The sequence below is a fragment of the Exophiala oligosperma genome (assembly GCF_000835515.1).
Source record: "Exophiala oligosperma strain CBS 72588 unplaced genomic scaffold supercont1.1, whole genome shotgun sequence".
NCBI lineage: Eukaryota > Fungi > Ascomycota > Eurotiomycetes > Chaetothyriales > Herpotrichiellaceae > Exophiala > Exophiala oligosperma.
Window position 1 is genome coordinate 2948713 of NW_015622818.1, and position 14454 is coordinate 2963166.

At 50.8% G+C, this 14454-nt stretch overlaps 6 protein-coding genes across 7 annotated transcripts; 4 read left to right on the forward strand and 2 right to left on the reverse strand.

Moving 5' to 3' along the window:
- Positions 1-476: 476 nt before the first annotated feature.
- On the reverse strand, positions 477-2984 carry PV06_01020. Of its 2 annotated transcripts, XM_016401600.1 has the most exons (3): positions 2380-2984; positions 2005-2063; positions 477-1947 (listed from the first exon to the last, which is right to left on the reverse strand). In XM_016401600.1, the coding sequence occupies exons 1-3, from the start codon at positions 2576-2578 to the stop codon at positions 1279-1281; spliced, it is 927 nt and encodes a 308-aa protein (XP_016268653.1). In that variant the 5' UTR covers positions 2579-2984; the 3' UTR covers positions 477-1278. The 2 variants fall into 2 exon arrangements, with proteins under 2 accessions (XP_016268653.1, XP_016268654.1); XM_016401601.1 differs by having other exon boundaries at positions 2005-2984.
- Positions 2985-4236: 1252 nt separating this feature from the next.
- Positions 4237-7688, forward strand: PV06_01021 (uncharacterized protein). Its single transcript, XM_016401602.1, has 2 exons — positions 4237-6893; positions 6946-7688. Exons 1-2 carry the CDS (start codon positions 4735-4737, stop codon positions 7190-7192), a joined length of 2406 nt encoding a protein of 801 aa, XP_016268655.1. The 5' UTR covers positions 4237-4734; the 3' UTR covers positions 7193-7688.
- Positions 7689-8036: 348 nt separating this feature from the next.
- On the forward strand, positions 8037-9178 carry PV06_01022 (uncharacterized protein; the record flags this gene model as incomplete). Its single annotated transcript, XM_016401603.1, has 2 exons — positions 8037-8367; positions 8448-9178. The coding sequence occupies exons 1-2, from the start codon at positions 8331-8333 to the stop codon at positions 9176-9178; spliced, it is 768 nt and encodes a 255-aa protein (XP_016268656.1). The 5' UTR covers positions 8037-8330.
- A 181-nt stretch (positions 9179-9359) lies between these two features.
- PV06_01023 (uncharacterized protein) lies at positions 9360-10584 on the reverse strand. The gene is made up of 4 exons (XM_016401604.1): positions 10370-10584; positions 9796-10166; positions 9563-9721; positions 9360-9493 (listed from the first exon to the last, which is right to left on the reverse strand). Exons 1-4 carry the CDS (start codon positions 10439-10441, stop codon positions 9373-9375), a joined length of 723 nt encoding a protein of 240 aa, XP_016268657.1. The 5' UTR covers positions 10442-10584; the 3' UTR covers positions 9360-9372.
- A 758-nt stretch (positions 10585-11342) lies between these two features.
- PV06_01024 (uncharacterized protein) lies at positions 11343-12716 on the forward strand (the record flags this gene model as incomplete). Its single annotated transcript, XM_016401605.1, has 3 exons — positions 11343-11737; positions 11788-12406; positions 12507-12716. 3 exons carry the CDS (start codon positions 11343-11345, stop codon positions 12714-12716), a joined length of 1224 nt encoding a protein of 407 aa, XP_016268658.1.
- A 708-nt stretch (positions 12717-13424) lies between these two features.
- PV06_01025 (uncharacterized protein) lies at positions 13425-14400 on the forward strand. Its single transcript, XM_016401606.1, has one exon. The coding sequence runs from the start codon at positions 13596-13598 to the stop codon at positions 14190-14192; it is 597 nt and encodes a 198-aa protein (XP_016268659.1). The 5' UTR covers positions 13425-13595; the 3' UTR covers positions 14193-14400.
- The last annotated feature ends 54 nt before the right edge of the window (positions 14401-14454 follow it).

Here is a 14454-nt window from a genome sequence, read left to right on the forward strand (position 1 = left end):
TGGTCATCTGTCGCGATATGCAGTGGTCCATCAGCCATCTCAATTTCAAGAATAAGAAAAACCAATCGAAAGTATTTTTAGCCTTGAATTTCATTGAAGCTCGTATTTCACGGGGTCCTGCTACGGACATTCCACCTGACATGAGGCTACGGAGAAGTCTTGCATCAATGATGACTGCAAATAAACAAACCTGCATATACTCGTATTCGTACCGATGTGAACCTGGTTATCCATCTTCCTGGGCAGCTGATTCATGGCTCAAGTGGCGAGAAGATGATTAAGCTAGCCTCCGTATAGCATAGAAGTACTCGTCCTCGTACGCAATAAGCTCGCGGGGTTTGGCCCGCGCTGTAACCTGTGTCTTGCAGTCAGATCAGTCCTATGAGGCACGGGGCGGTCCCTGCCCGCATTCAGTGGTAAGACACGAGGAAGATCATGGATGAGGCCAAGTCTTGCATGAATGATAGAATGGGAAATCAAGCGTTAAGTAAATTGTATTATGACGAGTATTCCGAATTCCGTACGCCGACCTCCGTTTATGTACAGTATGTCTCACACGTTGATGTGCGTCCAAAGAGGGCGCAGCAACTTGTTGATTAATTTAGGTGAAACAAGTAATTTGACCGGCACTCCGCAAAACTTGGTTGACCAGCTTGTCACTTCGGCTCTTCGGGGTCATAATCCGCCCCCTTCTTCTTCGGGAACAACAAGCAAGGTGACGCATTTCCGTGCAGTAATATCAGACAAATGATATGCCACTGGTGAAAGGTCTTGCGTGCCTTGAGGTAGGGTGTGGCTGGGGCATCTCCCTCCTTATCGCGCCCGCCCCCAGACGCCATGAAATGCACAATACCAGTGTTGTGCAATGATTCAGGGTTGTCTAGTAGACCTTGCCCGGGATTTCCAATAGCTGCAAATTAAGCAACGGCACCGAGAGTATTGTAGCGGAGTGCGGCAGCCATCCCCAATGACTTTTTCTAATCGTGGCACGCCGAGGAGGCACACATGGCATGGTCAAGCGTCAGTCAAACGTGCCACTGAAGGAGTTGCATGCCTCATTTCCGATGGGCGGTGTAATATTCTGTGCCGCCGACATGTAGCGTGAAAGCACCAAGCTCTTGTAAGCCCACGGAGCCTACGCCGGCAGCATGTCATTTTGAGGCTCATCGAGGGCCGTATGTGGCTCGACTGATATGTAAACATCTGACATCCAAATACTCGTGTATATGGTGCTGTGATGTCGATAGATTTGTTGTGCTAGATATATCTCAAGTTTGTTCACCGAGTGACAATATCCATGTTCAACGTGGGGTTCGAGAAGGTGACATTCTGTGACGACCACAGAGCTTCTGAACCAAAGGCCAAGTAGCCTAGGTAATCGGTAGTACTGGGGCCTCCCACACTGGTTAGGTCTTCTAGCAATGGCTTGAAGTCGGCAGAGATGCTCTGCACCATCCCCGAGGCGACCCAGGTCAAGACTGTCTGCTGCAGACCGTTCACACCAAAGTAGAGGTCAAAAGTAGTGCCACCGATGACTACGGTCTTTCGCGAGCCCTGCTCGAGACCGATGGGTTGCGTACTGGCGCCAAAATCAGCTAGCCAAATCATGACTTCGTACTTGGCATCCTTTGTGCTTGTGGCAGCATGCTGGTTGGAGTCAATGAACATGTCGATAGCTACGTTGGCATTAAGTTCAATACTGGTAAGCTCGGTACCATCTGTGCTTGTCGGGACAACACTGCCAACACCGTAATGCCATTCCGTTGAGATGTTGATTGCAGCCACAGTAGAAATCTCGACGGGGAGAACGTTGTTCGATGGATCGATCTGGATGTTGGGGAAGGCATGCACAGGTTGAGTTGGAGGACCCTGGGGGAATTGCCAGGTAATCGACCACTCCGGGGCAGAAGTTCTGGTCGGGTAGGAGCCGTTGTCGAACGAGGTAACCTGTTCCTCTGTCAGTCCGACACCACAAGCATGCACTCGATGTGAGGGTAGACTCACGTTCATACAAAGGCCACCACTAGTGGTAGCATCGGTGACACCCCATTGATTGGGATTCACTGAACGTTATTTAGTCAGCTTTGAAGTACAGAACATGACGGGTAGAGAGAGGAGGTGACATCTTCCCCAAGGCGGCTAGACCACGGAGGTTCAGGGATCTCCAAATGCCGACTTGCAGCCAACAATGCAGGACACTCTTGCGGGTGGGTCATCGACCAGTCCAAACAGGTGAAAGTCCAGGAACAGGCGGGAAACCTGGCCACCCAAGAGCGTTCACTGATGCAAGGCACCAAATTGTTGGCAGGTGGGAAGACCGACAAAGTTTTCATCGTCGGCTGAGCTAGCCAAAGGCAATAACAAGAGGGCAGGACTCACGTGTGTACTGTTGACCACTGGTTTCGGGCGAGATACCGAAGGACAATTGGCAGTACTGCTTGTGAGTGACTTTGTTGCTCACAAACGGCGGTGCGAATCCACGCGATACTCGATAGGATTGAAGGCCGAGCAGCACTCCCAACGTGACGGCCACCGGCAGGATAAGGAAACCGTAGCTGATGAGTGATTTGGCGCCCATGGTGGTCGACTGTTGTTGAACTTGAAACAGTCTTCGGTGTGCGACAGGTAGATGAAAGATGAGAAGAGGCAGGAGAGAAGATGAGGACGCACTGGAGCGTACTTAGGTGCCTAGATGAATGGAAACGAGAGACTGGAGTTTGTGAGGTAGGTAAAATGATATGGAGTAGGAGTGATCGAAGCACAAAAGGAGTTTGCTGGTACAGTATTATCGAGTCAGGAAGGCAGGATGGGGTGTCGTGGACTAGGAAGGGGGCTCTGTCGGCAATAGCGACCGCCGATTGAAGGTAAAGAAGGCGACGTTTGGCTTGTGGGATGATTTTTTGACAGGACAAACAAGCAAAGACTAGTAGGGCAAGGGGTGAGAAGATGTTTTGGTGGGTGTGATGAAAGGAAGATTGGATGAGACAGGGTTGTGTAGGTAACCCGTCCTGTTGTGCATGGTTCTACTGTACGTACACTCCGTTAATAGATTGGTAGATTACTCCGTAGTAGAGTGCCTACTCCGAGTACAGTCTATTCTCCGTGGGTGTCCAGCTGAATTCACTCACTGCATGCGAGAAACTGGGAATCAAGAGGCCGGCAGAAATGAGATTGTCCGTGCTGGCAACAAGGTTACGACTTGTTTTTGGCGTGTGTTGAGGGGCGCAGAAACAAGGGCGAAGCTTGCATGGGTGGCGTCCTTGCCAGCGAAAATCCCGGGAGGCGGCAGTTTGAGTCAGTGCAGGCGGCTAAACCCCTTGGGTGCCTAGGGCCATGCAACCCTGGCCAAGGGGCCCAGGGGCATCTAAATTGTTGGCTGAGCCTTGCCTATCACCACCGATAGCCTCGCTGCCTTGATGCCAAATTTACGTCGCAGTGGGTGTGTCTGGAGTCGAAATCCGCCACTCACACTGCACAGAGGTGGTGAGCCCTTTTCTCGCCTATCGCCGTTGCACATTCATCTTTTTCGCTTAGACTTTTCGGGCGAACCGTGAAAACTTTGTGGGTGTGTTAGGGGCATGTTTGTTTGTACTCGTATCATGAATACGGATAGCGACCCCGTACATTACATATCGGGTGAGCTCAACCACTTGCACCCAGGCAGCTTAATGCTGGAGTACTGTACTCTCCGGAGTAATGCGGACAGTTGCCTGCCACGGTTACACGGCGTCTGTTACAGCCCAGCCCATTCAAGGCATACCAATAGCCGTTGTGGACGGAGTACGCGCGTTGATAAACCCGCCACAAAGCACTGGACGAGGTTGACCAAACTTTTTATCAACGGACTTGCGAGATTATGCAGCCAACAATCCGAACAAAGCTGGGGATGGTCAAGGTTGCCTGGAATAATGGCAAGCTGTGCAGCGCGTGCAGCGCGTGCAGCGATGCATTGTCCGCCTTCTCATACCTGCTCCTCAAGCCCCAATTCCCGCGCACCGTGCAGTCTATAGTTTTGTGTGCATACTCCGTTCAAGAATCCGTATACAGCAAGATTCTCGCTCGAACCGACATGCCCGCTGTGAAAACTGGGCATTAGCTCGTAATACCCTCCCGTAAAGTACTGTAGAAGCTCTCAGATCAAAAAAAGGCACAGCCCGATCCATGACGGAAGGGTTGGTCGGATCATCTCTCCCTCCTGTTCCTGGTAGGGGAGAGCAAAAAACTAGCACTGACCATCGCCGCTCTCCTTATCCACCTCGCTCAGCTGCATCCAATCCCGGAACTGTCAATCCAAAATTTGAAACCAAACGATGGCCGGGCTGCTCTGCTCCATCTTCAGTCACTCTCTCTGCTTGTCACCTCGCATGGTGTAATTTACCTGCCCTCTTTCCTTTCATCCTCCGAACAAAGCCTCTCGTTATACCAAACACCTCACCATCGCGTGAGAGACAGCTCAAACAGAGCCGGGTTTCCTATATACCTTACTCTCGCTACCGAGTTTACGTGCTCGAACCACACAACACAGTCGCTTCCTGCACTCCTTACAACGAAGCAACATTAATAAACGGCACATACCATACTGCACAGCTGCTCAGCAGTTGAAACATGCAGCACGAGTCCATCTAATCTCACGACCCCGGACCACAATTTGATCAGAGCCACCAACCCTCTAGCGTGACCTCACAACATTCCTTCCAGCCTCAAGCTCCCCCAGAACTCTCCTACCTTCGTGACATGCCTCTCCTTCGAAAAGGAGATCCGAGGAGGTCTCAACAGCACCTCATGACGGAATCCAAGTCGTCGGCGGCAGCCTCGAGTACAACATTGCACGAAGGCATGGATCGGTATCTCGAGCCCCCGTCGGCACATCCAGTCTATGGGAATTACACAGAGGATGTGCCCCTACAAGAGCAGCAGAGCCTGACACCTCGAAGACCTCCGATGTCTGAATACCATAATCGAACACTCTCTGATCTCGTGCCAGAGAGCATTCAGGACAGCCCTATCGACTCACCACATCATGCCAACTATCCTCCCTTTGGCCCTCGAACAACGTCGGCCTTCTCAGACGCCGGCACCATGAACAACTCACCCTACAATTCCGGCTCGCCCTACCAAGGCAACTCACCATACCCGGGCAGCTCGCCCTACCCGGGAGGTTCACCCTTTCCCGCAGGCACACCATGGAGGAGTCAGGAGACGCTTAGGCCGCTTGTGCCTGATGCTCCTCAGACATATATGAAGAGGGATTGGGTTAAAGACGGCTCAATTGCTCAATTAAAGTCGCGAGATGACAAAGAGTTCATTTACGGCTGGAAGAAGTGGTTGTTCAAGTGGGTGGCCCCCGTCCTGGGAATGCTCACGCTGGCATTGTACTGGGTTTATTTCGGCATGCGAATCACCTTTGTCGTGGAAGCCCAAACAAAATTCCATGCACCATTTCCTTTGGCTTGGGTTTTTATTGCCATCGAAATCAGCATTGCTGTTCCCATCTTTATGCAGACCTTCTGGTCGCTCTTCATCATGAAGAAGAGACAGCGTCCCCAGCTTCGGTTGGTCGGCAACAATGTTCCCTCTGTGGATGTTTTTATTACTTGCTGCGGCGAGGACGACGACTTAATTCTCGACACGGTACGAGCAGCCTGCGACTTGGACTACCCGATGGATCGATTCCGGGTGTTGTTGTTGGACGATGGAAAGTCAGACCACCTTCAACAAGTGTTGAACGACATGCGCGAGCTGTTTCCGAATCTCTACTATGTGCGGCGTCCCAAATTCCCTGGTGTCCCTCATCACTTCAAGGCCGGAAATCTCAATTACGGTCTGGAGTCGGTTCACAACCTGCCCGGAGGTGCCTCTGAATACATGGCTGCTTTGGATGCTGATATGATTCCGGAACAACACTGGTTGCGGGCTGTCATGCCACACATGCTTTTGGATGAGAAGATGGCTCTCGCATGCCCTCCCCAGCTTTTCTATAACGTTCCAAAAGGCGATCCTCTCTGTCAAAGTCTCGACTTCTTCGTTCACGTGTCAGAGCCAGTCAAGGATGCTCTGGGCGTGGCCTGGTGTACCGGATCTGGCTATGTGGTACGAAGAGTGGCTCTCGACCAAATAGGTGGATTTCCACTGGGTTCCCTGGCTGAGGATGTTGCTACCTCGACTCGTCTCCTAGGCCGGGGTTGGAAGACCGCCTATGTTCACGAACCACTACAGTTTGGCACTGTGCCCGAAGACTACGGCAGCCATTTGAAACAACGAACTAGATGGGCTATCGGGACAGTCGACACCTCATTCAAGCTAAAGTTCTGTCTGTTCGGCGATGATGTCAAACACATGACTTTCGCACAGAGAATGTCAAGCTTCATCTACGCATTCCTGAGTTTGTTCAACATCTTTTTGACGCTTTCGATCTTCGCCATGCCTATTGTTTTGAGCCTCAACAAGCCTCTCGTGGCTTATTCGAACAACGACGAGCTCAGATTGCTGATCAGGACATGCTTTGCACTTACCATGTGTAACCGTCTGTGCGAATTCGTCCTCTATATCCCCGCCGGATACCACACTGGACAACGTGGCAGTCGATCACAGCTGTGGATGAGCCCCTACATTGCGCTTACCATCATCCGCTCCTTCATTCTCCCGACATGGCTCGGTGGTCAAACACAAGCCTTCAAGCCTACCGGCAGTCTTCAATCGGCTTTGAACGAACGATACCCCAAGTTGAGAGCCCCGATGTGGCGACGTATATGGACAATCTTGGTCAACTACCTTGCTGGATTCCACGTTGCATATGTTTACTGGGTCTTGGTTGCTGTGACGCTATCCAGCTACCGAGCATTCCTCGCTCATGGAGTTAGAGCCAAACTGATCGAGAATCTAACTCATGCATGGTATGTACAAATTCTGAAGTACTTTGGTAAGAGTTTGCTAACTAAGTCACAGGTGGGTGCCCTTGGCTTGGGTACTGGTTGTGTCTTCGTTTTGGATCCCGTTCACATATGCTGTCGACCCACCATCGATGCCTGACCGCGAATCTCTGCTTATTCGGGATCCCAAGACGGGCGTCGCCCATCCCACCAAGGAGAGTAAGACGATTGCCTTCCGCGGCCAGACGATGTGGTTCGAATTCGAGTACACCTTCACTACAGTCTTTACCGCCGTCGTCTTCGCGGCCACATTCTTTTACTGAACAACATCGCATCGACCACGACGACATGATCATGGCTTACGGATATTTTTGTTTAATCTTACTGCACATATGGGGAAAAGCCTCATTCCCGGACTACCTATTAAGGCGCACCAACTTAGATTCTGGACCGAAAGAAAGCACAGCCTTGTACAGAACACATGATTTGAGAGAAAAGAATGGTTACTGGTTGATTTATAATACTATAAAACGTGGGATCGGCTTCCACAAGCATGGATATTGTTTGGGATTATCTTGAGTACAGTAAACGAAGGGCGAATCAGGAGGTATGGCCGAAGTGATTTTGGACAAGCACTTTTTTGGTCTGCATCAGGGGTGCGGGTTGGGTTATACTCAATACTACGTTTGAGTCTTGAGACTTTTGGTGGTGTCCGGTAGGAATATGTGTGCAAGGCATAATGGGAAATGAGTTCCAAGGAGAGAAGAAAATATACATAAACACTGGTAGACAACAGTTCAAGAGTTGTCCTCTTCTTTATGTTGTGATCTTTTTGTCGATATGTGATTAGACTACGGCTCCTGCTTAGTACGAGAACCAGTGCGAGTACGTGTACTCCGTACAGCTGGGAAATACAGACTCAACAGAGTATAGGGATATCGCCATAGTCCGTATACCTGCAGCATGTGGTGATCTGTTTAGTTGCACAGAACGGAGTTTATCAAATCTCCATGAAGCCTGAGAATGGCCTCGGCATAGTTTCCTGCACCGGGGATGTTGAAGTGGACTCCAAAATCGCGAGTTTCTCTGTAAAAGGACTAGCGTCTCTTTCCTCGGAAGACGGCCGACATGAGTTCAATACTTTGATATCTTTTCAACCATGCCTTACGTACCTAGATATCTTCAAAGCCTCTTGAGGTCCAATACCCTTGAGTTCATTGTCCTCCGTGTGGTACATGCTTGATGATCATGGCGTTAAGCACTCCGTACGGGGACAGAGATGTGTTATCTCCGTCGAGAGTACCCCAGGTAGGAACATATAAAAGACGAAGTATCGACTGATACTCAGGGCTATCCCAGAGTATACAACCTGAATTATTGCGGAGAGTGATCACCACTCGCAAAGCCGTTGACATCGTAACTCCTTAGGAGGCGCCTTGAAACGATCCATACAACGAGAACATGGCGGACAACAAGAAGAAGATCATCCTCATCACAGGTATGTGTCCCGGAGGCAGCCATCGAACATTTTCTTGTGTTCTCTCTCCCCTGACTCATCGATCTATCCTTGTCTTGTAGGAGCCAACTCAGGTATCGGCTTCGATACAGCCAAGGCCCTCGCGTCCGCATCGGCAAACAATCACGTCATCATGGCTTGCCGAGACGAATCCAAGGGTCAAACCGCCTTTGAATCCCTGCAGTCCTCATCCCCCTCGCTCCTCGGGACACTCAGCCTTCTGCAGCTCGACATCACAAACGACGAGAGCATCTCGGCCGCAGTGGCGCAGCTCACTTCGGAGTTTGGCAGGCTGGACGTTCTGATCAACAACGCGGGCATGATGAACCTCAAGCCCACCGACCGTCGAGCGGACCTGCTGAGCACGTACAACACCAACGCCGCGAGTCCATTGATCCTCACGGAGCAAATGCTGCCTCTGCTCAAGAAGAGCGAGGACCCCAGAGTCGTCAACGTGTCGAGCGGGCTGGGCAGCGTGACGGACAGGTCCAACCCCGCCGACCAGTACTACGCCATCCCGGGAGAGCCATATCGCATGTCCAAGGCGGCGATGAACATGGCCACCGCGTGCATGTACGCGAGTTACAAGGATTGGGGGTGTAAAGTGTGGAGTTTCGATCCCGGGTTCGTGGTGACAAATCTGTCCGGGGCGGAGAACAGGGATCGACGGGTCAGTATGGGTGCCCAGAGTTCCGAGACCAGTGCCAAAGGGTTGAGGGAGATTGTGGAAGGTGTGAGAGATGGTGAAGTTGGGAAGTTTGTCGGACGTGAGGGTATCACCTTTCCTTGGTGAATTGGGTGACTTTCATTCCCTACCTAGGAACGGCCTAAGGGGGCCCAAGATGACTGAGGACCCGAGGTACTTCGCCTCGTGTAAGTAGGAGGATTCGCCGTTTACCATATAGATAGAAAAGAAACTGCATCAATGATGAAAAAAGAGGGACCATGAATGGAGGAACACAAAGAACAAGTTTGCATTTTCCCCCCTCATAGCTTAGCTTTCTGTACACCAGCACCTCCTGGAGTGTTGGACACGAAACTACCTTCCTGTTCTTCCCATTCACTCAATACCGTCTTTTTGCCCTGTATGAATGGTCCGGTGGCTTTACTGTGAATCGCGCGAGTTTCAGTACTCATTGCACCCGGGGAGGTGACGGCGCGAGGGGTTTCAACTTACAACATTGCCTTGAACTCTTTGGTCTTGCCATGGACGCCGATGGAAGGTAGATCCTTGTACCGTTCGACCATGAGAACCTCGTTGGGAGCATCCGGTCGCGTCATGACGCAGTACGTCAAGGTCCCCAGCTCATTCTCTTCCACCCAGTCACAGAATTTTCTGGCAGGGGCACGTCAGTCGGTACAAAGCACGGGACGAGTACTGGCGTTCCCGGAGAAAAGACTAGGACTCACCCTAGAACATCCACCAACTTCTCCCTCATGCCTTGGCCGTCCTTGCAGACGAACTTGGCCAGCATCACTATCTTGGCCTTGGGTGATTCTCGTTGCTTGTCCCTCGCCATGAAACCGGCGCTGGGGTACCACGTGGTATGATCCCCCGGGTTGACAGCCACGTCGGACAACTTGAAATACTGATCCGCCTCGGACGCTGCTTGTCTACTGGGAAACGTCTGGATCACGCCGACCGTGGTGTCCTTTTCGGAAGCCGGAACCATGCCCAACATGGCCCCCTTGCGAGTCGCCGGGGTGAAGTACGTGCAACTCAGACATTCGGCCTCGGCGACGCGAAAGAAGGACGCTTTGGACAAGAGTGTGTGTAGTAACTGTGAGAGACAGAAACAGGTAATCGTTAGCGACGAAGAAGAAACTCATATCAACAAGTGCCCTCTGCAATGACTCTGGTAAGGTGTCTCATCTCCACTCCGGTCAACAAGACCACCATCAACGCCTCCAGCGTCACTTTTGGCCGGGTACGCCTCCTGCGTATGTACAGCAACTTCGTCAAAAAAATCTTGACTAAGCTTACCTTTTCTTTCGTCTGTGTCGAATTCGGGTGCAATAGCGTCAATGACGCAGCTTTGTGTGCTTCTACCCCCATTTTCGAAAACTCGTGTGAATGACCAACGGCGTCGGCTTCAAGGCAACGAACGGCTGAGATCCTCGAATCGACGGTACGAGTAACAAGATTGAAGAAACAAGATTGATGTCTTTGTTAACGAGTCCTCCGTATGATTGATTGACCTTGATTACTCTACAGGGCCATCATTTGCCTCGGTCAGGCCCCCGGTTTGGAGGTCACCCACCCCCGCCGCCAATCAACCGTACAATACCCGCTCCGACTCCGTACAGTATTTACCGAGGACCAAGGAAGAACTTGGTCGTATTCGCTAAATAAAAACCACGGAGTAACTACTCCGTAGCATCGACCATGAGAAATACGCCAGCTTCTGACAAAAAACCACCTTCTCACAAGCTTAGCAAATACCGTACCCAGACTAACTATTGCTAGCATATGAGATGCCGTCTGATTGAAGCAATCTACACATTCATAATGTCGTGATCTCGCGATTCACATCCTTTTGTCAATGTCTCCAAGGTTGGTGCGAGAATGTCTCTCTCCGCAAAGTTCACGAAGCTGTCTACATACAATCACCAGACCGCACCAGGCTCTGGACACAGAGAAATTCAAATAACAGCAGTGGAGGTATATGCGTATTCGTTGAGCTATGGAGACGATGAGGCTGGGCGCTCTTCTTCATGCAGATCACCTCAAAAATCCGATCGGACTCTTACGCTCGGAACAGGGCAGAAGGACCCAAGGCTGATGATAGCTTGGTAGTAGCTAGTAATGGTCGCGCGTGTCGTGGTGATGTGCTATAAGACGAGGTTGCACCGTCACCCGGTGTACTTGGTCTTTGAAGCTCTCTCTCAAAGTAAGTCCTTGGGACAAAATCGACCGCTTCCGTTGTCGTTCTTTTAATTTCGCCCGCCAACGAAAAATGGCTCGCTTCAGTTCGTTGGGCCTCGCGGCTTCAGCATGCCTTCTCTTCAGTAATGCAGTCCACGCTCGACCAAACGCTCCCAGTTCGAAGTATCCTCCAGGATCTTCATGTGCCCAGTTCACTGTTCCTGTGGCCGTTTCGAGTGAAATCTACTACATGGACACGTCCCCGAGAGTCGACAACAACATCGAATGCGGAGATTATGTGGTCGATGCAGACACGTGGACTTCTCCCAACGTCACTGAACGTGTCACCAGCGTCGGACAGCTGAACGAGACCTTTTCAATCAATGCGCAGCTTTGCGTTCCCGCAAAGAATGCTGGCAAGGAAAACATTCTCCAAGTTGTCACCCATGGCGTTGGGTTTGACATGAGGCAAGTTCATGAATTGCTGTGAGATTTGACTTCGTCTAGAGGGACTGACCTCGATCGTCCGACTGCAGATACTGGGACCCCGATTATAAGCCAGAAGTGTACTCGTACATCATGGCGACTCTAGAGGCCGGATACTCGATCCTGACCTACGACCGTCTCGGCACTGGTCTCTCCGACAAACCCGACGCCTACGATGTTGTCCAGGCACAAGTCCAACTGCAGATTCTCAAGGTAATGACCGAGATGGCACGGTCGGGCGAGATATCGAAAATGGCAAGTTCGCAACTGGACAGCATTCCCAGCTTCACCAAATTCGTGCACGTGGGTCATTCGTTCGGTTCGATCCTGACGAGTGCCCTGGTCGCCAAATATCCCGACCTCACCGACGGCATCAGTTTGACCGGCTACATCATCGCCACGCACGCGAACCACCCGACAGGATCGTGGGGTTGGGTGCTCGCACGTGAAGCCGACCCGGTCAAATGGGCCGATCGAGGAAGCGGATACCTCAGTCTGGCGACGCTCACACAGTTTCAAGAGGCCTTTATCAGTAGCAGCGGAGGGGTGTTTGATGCAGGTGCGTCGGCTTTTGGGTATGACATTGCGCAACCTTCGCCCATTGCAGACTTTCGAACCGGATTTGCCATTCAAGGGCTCAAGGCTACTGACTACAAGGCTCCAATTCAGGTAAGTAGCCAATCGTCTGTGTTTTTGTGTGTCTGCCGTCACGCGAAGAGCAAACAGAAAGACAGAGTTATAGGTGGCTAACACTTCGGTGATCATTTAGTTCCTCCTTGCCGAGTACGACTTTTTGTTGTGTGGAGGTAACTGTGTCAACAATTACAACGAGACCTTGTTGCGACAAGTATATTACCCCTCGGTGTCCGACTTTAACATCACCATCCAGGAAGGTGCAGGGCATGGATTGACCTTGCATACGAATGCCAGGAAGGGTTACCAGGCTCAATTCGACTTTTTTGATAAGAATGGGTTGTGATAGCCAGGATACCCGGAGTACTTGAGGGATAGGTAGCGTGGCCTTTATCAACAGAACTCCAACGACATTCTCGGATGGAAGGTGCATTACAAAAATCACAGATGGAAGAAAGTCTTGGTAGGCATTAGATTGCTATAATCATAAGTCATGATTGTCATCTATCTTAATAACGGACCGCATGTCTTCAGGCCTGATACATGGCGTCATACCTAGCATATGAATGTAAGAGACCATGGGTCCTATCTTCGTATTCATGGTCATTGTTTCTCCTTGCGTCCGAAAGTGTATGCATTAAGTATACAGTTTAGCCCTCTCTTGAATCAACAAGCGAAAGGTCCCCAACTCCGTACCCTCGTTTGGGTAAACGATAACTAAACATGACCGCAAGTGTGTTAGGCATTTAGAGAATCATCGAGAAGTCTTCCTCGTACTCCGTACATCACATCACGTAAGCTGATCCTTTTCTCCCCCCTCTCTCTTTCGCGTGAAGTGGTGAGTGGGGGAGAACAGAGTGAGTGCGGGAGAACAATATGTCGACTTGCTTCTGTCTTGATCGACTCCAGTGTAATTGCGGAGAAACTCCCGGTGTTCATGTGCTGGCCGACCAGCAATAACCCGAATACACCGAACGTAGTATTCAATCAAAGGTGAATAAATACCCGATCATATATGAATGATTGAACTTCCTCCTTCATCTTACTCGTCACCTATCGACTCACATTTGAACGATACAACACTTGTTCCCATCATCGAGATTGATATTTGACACTGTCATCCTCACTTAACCATCGTCTCCCTTCGCCTCTACCTGAATATTTCAAACATATCCCAACCAACTTCATAAGTTTTGGGATTCTCTCTCCGTGTGTCAGGTTTACAATGGCCTCTTCATCAGATCCGATATCCAAACACACGGCCACCAACGGCGCCACCCCACTCCGGGACACCACCACCTACATCACCGGCCACAACAAGAAAGATTACACCGCCATTTATGAATCGGTACGCCCCGCGGAATGGCAACCCATCAAGGAAACAAATCACTTCAACGTCAGTTTCACCACTTCCGAGATGCCTGTTTGTATGGACGACGACAAGGACATTGAACAACACGACCGGGTCATGGCTTCCAACACGCTAGGTCTGGTGAGACCCAACGGGACCGTATGTAGGACCGTCGATTTCGCCCCGGCGGGTGAAGCACTCATGCACCGTACCAAGAGTTTGGATTACGGTATCGTCGTGGAGGGTGAAATCGAGTTGCACCTGGACTCGGGAGAAGTCAAGACCCTCAAGAGGGGTGACGTCGCGGTCCAGAGAGGTACCATGCACGCTTGGAAGAATTCGAGTCCCACCCAGTGGGCCCGCATGATCTTTGTCCTCCAGGACAGTACCCCCGTCAAGGTCGGCGATAAAATCTTGGGTGAAGACTTGGGTCATGCAAAGGGTGTCATCCCGGACAGTGGCAATCAGTGAAAGGAACAGGACCTAGATATTGAGATACAGTTCGAGATTGATTACGAGAGAGTCGAGATATGTCGAGTCATTCCTCTGAGGGAGATTCCTACGGGTGGTATCAATGGTGAGAGGGGAGAAAAGGGGAAGTGAGAGTGCGTTTTAACGTATATGCTACTTAGAATCGCAAAGACTGCGTCAAAGAACTCACATAAAGAGGATTCAGTGCATAGAATTTGAGCATGCACTCTCAATCATGATCATGACTACAAGGCCAGAATCT